The sequence below is a fragment of the Alosa alosa genome, chromosome 16 (assembly GCF_017589495.1).
Source record: "Alosa alosa isolate M-15738 ecotype Scorff River chromosome 16, AALO_Geno_1.1, whole genome shotgun sequence".
In the NCBI taxonomy this organism is placed as follows: domain Eukaryota; kingdom Metazoa; phylum Chordata; class Actinopteri; order Clupeiformes; family Clupeidae; genus Alosa; species Alosa alosa.
Window position 1 is genome coordinate 27,525,991 of NC_063204.1, and position 10,000 is coordinate 27,535,990.

The window sequence follows — 10,000 nt, forward strand, 5'->3', positions numbered from 1 at the left end:
CCAAGTCAAAGATCTGGGCCAACCAGTGACTCAAATCAGGGGTCTGAGTAGAAAAACATGGACTGGATTTTCAATCAGTTAGAGCTTTGTAGAACTTTGACACTGCTTGGTATAAAAGTGACACCACTTTTGCCGCCATATGTGACTAATCAAAGAAACACCTCTTTGTTGTCAGGCGTTTAAAGAACAGCAAGGCGAGCATGGAGGGCCCCCGGTACCTGTTTCGTGGACGGATCAACACAGAGGTCATGGAGGTGGAGAACGTGGATGATGGCACAGGTAAGGAATTCCTTAGAACATCTCAGTTAGAACTTAACATTCTATCACACAATAAGGGGTGGTCTGGGGACTTGGCGAGCCAGCAAGTATATGGGGCTAGTAAAATTGTAATATACATTTTGTCTTGATAGTCCACTGCGCAGGTGTGTTGGCCCACTGATATTTGTCCCTGTATGCCCCATGGCTAGTACACTACTGAACTCAACCTACCAGACTTAACACCCAGAATGCAGAGTCATGGCGTATAGTGGAACTACATGGAGCAGTGGTAGAGTATAGTAATATGCAGCTATAATGTGTACTAAGCAGTAATATGCAGCGTATAATGTGTACTAAAGTATTCATGCTCAGAAAGTTTTATTTAAGCCTGAGCTTTTAGCTCTGATTATAATGGAATACAAACAGTATCTTGTGTGATCAATGATACTGCCTCGGTGCATATGGTGCCAGTTCAGACTCAGTTGAATTACTCTGCAGTTCTAACTCATCTAATGCATGAGAGAGATCGCTTATATACTGGTGAAAGAGTGGCTGTGCAGATGATGGGCTCGTTGTAGCTTCGCCCCAAAACACGTGCTGATTATCAGTTATATTTGTGGAAAGCAATAATTTCCCCTCCCTCAGGGGGGGGGCTTAATATTGGGCCTTTTCTTATTCCACACAAGTCACTCGGTCGGATGGATAGGTGGATGCATTTCAATTTATGACTAAACAGACGCCGGCTCCACACGCACACTGTGGTGGCTCGTGGGTGTTCTGCCGTCTCCCGGGACCCTGCTCAGCACGGCTCGACCCGAAACCGGGCGGCACAGAACAGCACTGGTGCGCAGCAAACGTAGACAGCCTTAATTATATTGCATCTTGACTGGCCGGGGTGGGAGGCCAGGCAGGAGCGGGACTTCCCATGGCTCTCAGAGGCCTGGCGATGAGAGCCACCCAGCTCTCATTACTTCCCTGTTTAACTTTTCCATCATTTATCATGGCCCAGGCTAAATACACTTTCTCGCGGTGTAAGAGAGAGGCCCTGAAGACTTTTGGCATAAAACATATGTCTGATGGTTGGTGGTGGTTGATGTGAAATAATTTCTAATTCCCGTCCTGTACCACTGACAGCCGATCCATACAGAAAAGAGTAACACTTGGAACTGTTCGTCATGGAACTGTGGAACCGTCCTTTCTGAGACATAGCCAAGTAATCAACAATGATATTGTTAAGTTATCAATAGTTTATGGAATATGCAATATATCCTGTCATAGCAGATCATGACAATAAGTGTAGAGTGATATAACAATGTTGTATTTACAGTTGTATACAGTCGTCTCTGGACATTTTATTCCATGACAGCCTATTTGTACATAACATAAACTATTATGTAACATAGACATCTCAGGATTGTAATGGAAATGACTGGTAATCAGAAGCTGATGCTGCCATGGGGTACAGAATGCCATGATTGCTAATGCCTGGTAGGTGTAGTAACATGCTAATACCATGCCAATGTCAATCTTATGATGTCAGTCAAGGTGATCTTTGATTGATCTTTTATCAATCACAACAAACAATGCTTACAGCACACCCCAATTCACACACAACCAACTTACATGGACAAAAGCATACAAAAACATAACACTTTTCAAAAGGACAATAGGAAATATTCAAAAGGTCAATTGATTCTAAGAGAAACCAAAGAAAAAGGGACTTTTATTGCCTTTTGGCCATTGAGCCATTTTCAGCAGACAGGGAGCGTGCTGGGGAGATCTTGCTTTCTCTTAAATCGATGAAAACTGCCACGAGGGCATTTCTCTTTTGTCCGCTGAGGCGAATGAGATCAATTGGAGCCTCTTCTCAGATCAGTCGGGTAATTCGTCTGGTTTCCACGGTGCCCAGGATTTGATAGGTGAATCGATGATGCTGTCAGACCTGGCCATCGGAACACTCGTGGCCGACATCATGCTGTTGCTTCATTGCCAGATAGTTCATTTAGTTGTGCAGCCAGAGGGGAAATGGATTTGTAAAGATGAAACCTTCGAACATGTTTGCCAAGTGCACAGATGCTTTGAAATATGTAAACAGACATTTCAGCTGTGTAAAGATACAGTGACTTAATATGTAACCCATGTCCTCAGAAACGTTAAGATACCTCAGATGGATAAAGACATACCTAATCATAAACAGGAACTTAAAATTGTATTTGCAATTGTCATGCAGTTATGATGGTATCATGCAAATGATCATCTTTCCTCAAAAAAGTGATGTCACATGCTTTCTTAGACACCATTAGACTCGCGTACACAGATGTATCAGACTTCTCAAATGTATGAATGACTCCAGATTAAACATGTGCTCTGACAAAGGGATTAATTTTTATAGATAGCCTCTTAAGGGGCCAAGAACATTAAACACAAGCCCAGTACATCAAGAAACAGCACCGCACATGGATTGTGGAAGCTTTTGTTTTCAGAAAGGGGGGGTAACTTGTGAGGGAAAAGATTTAAGATTTCAGGACCTTGTTTGTTCTCTCATTCTTTTGTTTCCTACCCATGAGGCTGTTCCCATTCCGTGTTAGTGTGCCATAAGTCCTGTAATTACTGCAATCAATGAGGCCCAGTTGTCCGTGATCCGTTTTATTTGGAGGGTGTTTTTCCCGATGTCTGTTTCATGTGGCGCTGTTCATTTGTTTGAAACTTTTAGCACCCTCCACGGGATTTCACGTTGTTGTCGTGCGCAGTTTTGAGTACATCCAGTTTGTCATCCTTGTCGCTTTGATAGATGGCCTGCGACTCGTGCGGAGGCTTGTGGAATTCAAAAAGCAGTCATGCAACGAGGGGCAGCCACATGAAATCAAACAGGCCTCAGAACAGTTCAAAAAGGAGTGCCAGGGTGACACAAACCAAACCCGACGAGAAATGTGTTTCACAAGTGTGGACGCGTCCTCACTTATTTGGGGTATTTATTCATATATAAATAAAAGAACCAGAGTGCAACAAAGAACTTGATCCTTCCCCTTTCTCTGTCTGCCCTGTTTATCGCGTCCCTCTCCTTCCCTCTGCCTCTGCCCTGGCCACTGGGACTGTAGCGGACTACCACAGCAGTGGGAACATCGTCAACAACGGCTGGAAGATCCACAACACGGCGAAGAACAAGTGGTTCGTGTGCATGGCCAAGACGCCCGAGGAGAAGCAGGAATGGCTGGAGGCCATCTTGAAGGAGCGTGAGAGGAGGAAGAGTGAGTACACACGTGTTTGTACATTATGTGGAAACTAATGGACCAACAGTGCGTGGGTTCACCGGTGTAAAAGTTCCTACAGAGGAGGAGAGGTTGTGCTATTTCTTGTCATTTCAGTTGAAAGGAGGGAAAGTAAATAGTATGAAATGTGTTCTGGTTTATAAAGTGATGACAACTCTGAAGTGTTCTGATATAATTAAAATGTTCTCAAGGCCATCTCAGTGCAACCATTAGGCTCCGTTCACCTCTTGATTTGAAAGATGGGCTAATGAGCCAGTAGAGCTGGTTTGTGCCCACACATGTGTGGGAGGGACTTTAACTGATACGCATCTGCCAAGATGGTCTGTTTACACTTGATCAGATCATTAGGCTGCATGATCGCTGTATGATCAGTCACTCCATCCAAGCAGGTATGTGTCTTTTATTGTGATATTTAATTGCAATGTTTGGTTGACTGGTTGTCACTACAGTCAGATTGTATAGATACTGTATCTACTACATGTGTACCATACACATGAGCATCAGCACAAATAGAGCCCAGTTCCATGCGCATCCTGTGCTCATCCTGATCTTTTAACTGAATGAATGTGGGCAAGAGAAGCCTGATGAGAGGGAGGCGTCATGGCCGCCAGTCTAATTAACCGTGGCACATCCGTTAATCCAGCAAGGTGTAATGGGCAATTAAGTTGTTAGGCGTGACGACATTAGTAGCCTACAGCGTTTGGTTGTCCTGATATCTGCATATCAAATGCAGTGATCCATGGCACAAGAACACAGGGCCAGAGGCATGTTATGTGCTGTTAATTCTCCCCTAATATGCTGACATGCTTGAGCCCAACCTTGCAATTATCTCTAGGAGCTATAGCATTGTGTACTGTGCTATTAGAGTTGACTCATTTCATTGTATAAATAATATTATGATTAACATTATGATCATTCTGCACAAAATCATATTATTTTATATATTACATGATGTTTATTGTTTGTCGTTGACATTTTTATTGTGTCTCATGCTCTGGTGGCGAGATAAGCCTGCAAAATGAATTTCTTTAATTTCTTGAATTTCCCCTGGGGATCAATAAAGTATCTATCTATCTATCTACAAACATCAGAGTAGCATCCCCTAAAGCAACAAAAACCCCACAAGTAAACATTTGTTTAAAAAACATTCTGTTTAGAATACATGAAATACTGCATATTGCTGATACATGCCAAAGCCTTCTGCTTGAGAACTTTCCACTTTTACGATGTGGTTGAATTGAAGAGTGCTTTGTATTGTTCATGCATGCTATGCCTCATGCACGTTGTGCACGTTTTTGAGAGCTGCGTGTTTGACCATCTCACGTTCGGCTCACAGCTAGCCCACATCTGTTCTGTCAGTGCCTATGAAGGAAATGGTCCAGTGGCTGTGTGTGTGTGTGAATTCATGTGTTTGTGTGAAAGCAATTGTATCTTGGTGTGCTTATGTACTAGTGTGTGTGTGTGTGGGGGGTTGTTGGGGGTTCATCATGACTTGTTTATGTGTGAGTGAATTCAGACATGAGTATTTCTGTGTATTAGTGTGTGTGTGTGTGCGTTTGTGTCTGACTGTCTCTCTGCCTCCTCTCATAGCCCTTAGGCTGGGGATGGAGCAGGACACCTGGGTCATGGTGTCGGAGAAGGGGGAGAAGCTCTACCAGCTGATGTGCAAGCAGGGCCACCTCATCAAAGACCGCAAGCGCAAGCTCACCACCTTTCCCAAGTGCTTCCTGGGCAGGTAGGTTGGCTCCACTTCCTGCTCGCTCTGCTCTGTCTCACAGAATGTTGCATCTTGGGAAAAGAAACTGCTGCCTGTGTTAATGTGTGGCCCACCTGCTAGAGAAAGGTGTGAGCAGCACCACGTCAACTAAGCATTTACAAAGTCCAAGTGTGCTGTTGAGAAAAACGATTTATTTTATGAATATTTTATTCTATATTTTTACTATATTTTTTAATAAATAATGTAATATTCCTGTTTTGCACAAACTCATTATTTCTTGATTATTTGGTGCAAACCCACCAAATATATGGACATATCCAATAGTCATAGGCAGGACAGTGGCACACATGTGTCATGGACATTTGGACCCCTCTTCTATTTCTATTATTTTGTGGGGTGCTTGTAGGGTGCACTTTGGTTGTTCTTAGTGTGTTAAGGCTTGCAGGAAGGAGGGCCGTTGAGTAAACTGAGCCCTTACTGAGCGAATAGAAACCTAATGTGTCCCTGTCCGCCACAGGGCCCATTGACAGTGCTGTCGATATGACACAGCTTTAGTACTATAATACAGAAAAGGTCTTAGCAGAGTCTCAAATGTGGCTTTAAAACTCAAAAGTAGTCCAATAAATGGACTCTAAGAATGCGATAAATCCTGTTCTATTATAAAATTACAAGCAGTAGACGGTATATCACTCCTTTGAGGCCCTTGCTGATGTTGGTGGTTAGTGTCTGTTTCCGTGACTAGCGTGTGAAAAGCACTCTGAATGCAACCATCTTTGTGTGGGACACTATTAATAGCACCCCTATTAAAGTCAAAATGGGTCCCCTCATCCTTCCTTTTGAGTCTAAATCTGTCAGGAGATGTGAAGGAAGGCGGCATGTTCTGTGGGGAGGGGGGGAGTTAGGAGCCCATCTGGATTTGAACCATCCGGGAGAAGAGGAGAAAAATCTGGATAATGTGTCTGTGCCATTTAGTCACAGTGAAATCGGACCCAGAGGCAATCCAGTCTCCCCCAATGAATCTTGTTTAAAGATTATTGGTTGAATATCTGGGAGTGCGGGTCTCATTGAACACGGTCATAAATCAGGGGGATATGTGGTTATGTCCCTGCTCACCCCTCACACATACACACACACATACACACACACACACACACATACATATACACACACACACACACACACACACACACACACACACACACACACACACACACAGACACACACACACACACACACACCACTTCTGAGACTGGGACAGGGTTCAGTGTCCAGTCTCTGACAGAGCAGAGGATTATTTTAAGCCCTCCGCCGAGACATCCTTGAGGTAACTACCGTAGCAAGGTCATTGTTTTCTCCCAGCACTATGTGTGTGTTGAATGGAGAAAGAATATCATTCAGTGTGTGTGTGTGTGGTGTAGTATCAGTCCTTGGATACGGTAAGTGTGTCTCTTGGTGTGCCTGTCTTTTTTCTCGGCACTTGCGTGCGTGTATACGTGTGTTTGTGTCAAGCAATAGCATCATATTCTACTACAGAAAACGGGTTGCTGGAAATTGTTGACTCCATTAGGGGTTTATACATTTACGTTGCCAGCACACCAGCTGTTCTAGAATACTATGGTGTTCAACAGAATTTAAAATACCCTTTAAAAGGTGGTTTCAGCCATACAAACTTCCCTTTTAGTCAGATTGAATTATATAAGTTGTCTTACATAAAGAAGACTTTGTTTTTCAGAAGTGGCGTTTGAGAGCTGTAATTGAATGATATAAAACATGGATGCTCTTGCCTGTGAGTGCTTGGAGTGAGCTCAGAGAAAATGAGGCATCTGCCTGGCTTTATGGAGGGAAGCTGCTTTCTCATTTCTTCAGAGTGGTCTGACGGCTCTCCAACCATGATGTCCCCAACGATAAAAGGGCATTCTTGTTTCGGGTGGTAACCTACACTAGTAGGATGAATTGCTAGTTGAATGCACTAATACTTTTTTTTTACATTTTGAGTGAATGAGTGAGCTATACATCCCAAGATGTTAGCATTAAGAGTAAAGGTTGAGAGGGAGAGAGAGAGAGAGAGAGAGAGAGAGAGTTTGTAGACCTCTCCTTGTCCAGTGTGTGTGTGTTAACTTCACTCATTCATACAGACCCACATGTTGCCATCTGGTCTTGGCATCAGGGCCCTGCAGTCCAGATCCCTGTGAGTGAGTGAGGAGGGGGGGACGTGAGATCCAGCTTCAAGGGCTTGGCTTCCTCTGGACATATGCTAAAGGGTTTTGCCTTCAGGCGCCTGGTCTTCAAACACATTGTGTCTGCAGTAATAGGGTGGCGGGGAAGGAGACTTCAGTGGGTCTTATGTTGTGCAGCAATACACAGGAAACAAACTCAGCAGACTACTGAGGCCCGTGTTGACCTGCTGTTGTTTCGTTTGCACTGCCAATTCAAGAGTGTGCGCTGTATTCATTTAGACAGAGAAGACATAGTCCAACTTGTGCATATTTGTGGCTTGTGATACACTGAGAGTGTGTGTGTGTGTGTGTGTGTGTGTGTGTGTGTGTGTGTGTGTGTGTGTGTGTGTGTGTGTGTGTGTGTGTGTGTGTGTATGCGAGTATCTCTCTGTCTGTGTGTGTGTGTATGCAAGTATCTGTGTGTGTGTGTGTGTGTGTGTGTGTGTGTGTGTGTGTGTTTTATGGGGATTGTTTTCTGGGCTGTTTTCTCCCTCAGTGTCTTTGCACCCCACACAGCACAGGACAAGTGTTATGCAAGAGAGTTATATGGAACGGTCTGGTCTGGAAAAGGAATGGCTCCGTCAGCTGAGGAGATTAAAGGCAGCACACACACACACACACACCCAGCCGTCAGCACACACACACACACACACACACACACACACACACACACACAGAGTCAGGACTGTGAAAATCCCATATGGTGTAAAGAGACGTGTGGTCTTACGACTAGTGAAAGTGCATGCGTGAGGGATTCTCTTTTGGCTTTACAGTCCGGAAGACATATGTGACCAAACTCTCACTTACGCGTCTGTTCTCCAGATTTTAATTACTTTTGGCACTCAGTGTTTTCCTGAGTATTTTTTGGAGAGAAGTCCACCGCAATATCTTGCTGATTCGATACGGATGGGCTTTGGCTGTGGTCCTCACTGTTCAGATTGCAATGGCGGCTCCTCTCACTTTGAGCTTTTGAAGTGAACCACTGCTTTGAAGTTTGGTCTCTTCAATGTTTTTCTGTTTTTAACACTATATTAAACAACACAGAAATGTACTGATAAAAGTCCCTTTTGCATCTGACTTGCCTGAGCATCCAGCATAGGCTCAAGCCCGCAGGCTGTGTTATCCTTCACGGAGAGGGAGGTACATTTTTCCATAATCTCAGCTTGACTGGCCAATTTTTTGGAATTAAACTAACAGAATAAATATCCTAGTTAGTCCTGACACAAGGTATATATACACACTGCCACCACACCACCTCAGCTGTCAGGACCCTAATCACACTCACCAGGAGAGCGTTCATGTCTGTGGCAGGGGGAACAGCTTGAAACTGTTAGACGCCGCGATTCATGGCATAAGTGACTGCTATTTGTCATAAGGGGCCATGGGAGCTATGTATTCCAAACATACGGAGTGTTTTTCTATGCAGGGCTGGGTGAGAGAGGTTGACTAAATCTTCCATCATTCTTCCCTTGTGTCTCTTTCACTCCCGGGTCTCTCTGCTCCTTCGCTCCCTCTGCGTCATATCGGCCTGTGTGAGTCTCTCTCCATCTTTCCCGCCTCAAGTCATTCTCTCTCTCCCTTTCTCTCTTTCTCTGCTCTTTTCCTTACCCCTCTCTCACGTGATAACACATTTGAACGCAAAGAGTTAGACTTATTGAAGAAGCGCATACAGTATAATGCTTTCAATCCTCAAATCTCGCTCATGTAATGAGAAATCATTTTAATTCAAAGTGTTTGTGTAATATGATGGCTCATCATATTTTCTGAGAGGATATCATAACATCCTTGTTTGAAGAATGTTATGATATCCTCTCAGAAAATAGGATGGTAGAGCTATGACTTGCTAAGCTCAGTGCAAGTAGCCATTGTTTCTGCTTTGCTCTCTTTTTTCTCTCCCTTCCTCTCTCTCTCTCTTCACTCTACTTTCTCTCTCTCCCTCCTAATGTCTCTATCTTTTTTCGGCTTTCCCCACTGGGTTCCACAAACTCTGGAACTCTGGGAAGACCGCAGCATTGCTCTGGTGGAGCTGGCTGTGTTTGTTTTGGTTTTGTGGAGAGGGACAGACGGCCGACGAGGGACGTGTGTGTGTGTGTGTGTGTGTGTATGTGTGTGTGTGTGTGTGTGTGTGTGTGTGTGTGTGTGTGTGTGCGTGCGTGCGCGTGTGTGTGTGTGTGTGTGCGTGCGTGCGCGTGTGTGTGTAGGGGTGCAGAGTGAGATATCACTTCCCCCTCTAACCCTCTGGAGTTCCCCTCCTTCCTTGGCAACCTAATTATGCAATTTAGTCAATTTGGGCTTGGAGAGGGCTTGTGAGTGTCTTGGCTTATTTTGTGTGTGTGTGTGTGTGTGTGTGTGTGTGTGTGTGTGTGTGTGTGTGTGTGTGTGTGTTTCTCTCCCATCATGCTGTGAGTGATCAACATCAGGACTCAGTGGGTGCTCTTTGTTTGAGCCACCCAGAAATAGTCGGAGGTTTGTGGACAGAAGTTTGTGGACTTGGGTATCACGTTTCTAAAAAAACAATAAAGACCTGAACTGGGTTTGGA

General features: G+C 44.3%; 1 protein-coding gene across 1 annotated transcript in view; it reads left to right on the forward strand.

Moving 5' to 3' along the window:
* Window positions 1-10,000, forward strand: part of prex2 (phosphatidylinositol-3,4,5-trisphosphate-dependent Rac exchange factor 2) — a gene marked incomplete in the record, with an annotated part of 130,928 nt that overhangs the window by 34,570 nt on the left and 86,358 nt on the right. The window contains 3 exon segments of the mRNA XM_048266370.1: window positions 176-279; window positions 3,357-3,506; window positions 5,118-5,262. Coding sequence (XP_048122327.1) covers window positions 176-279; window positions 3,357-3,506; window positions 5,118-5,262 — 399 coding nt within the window.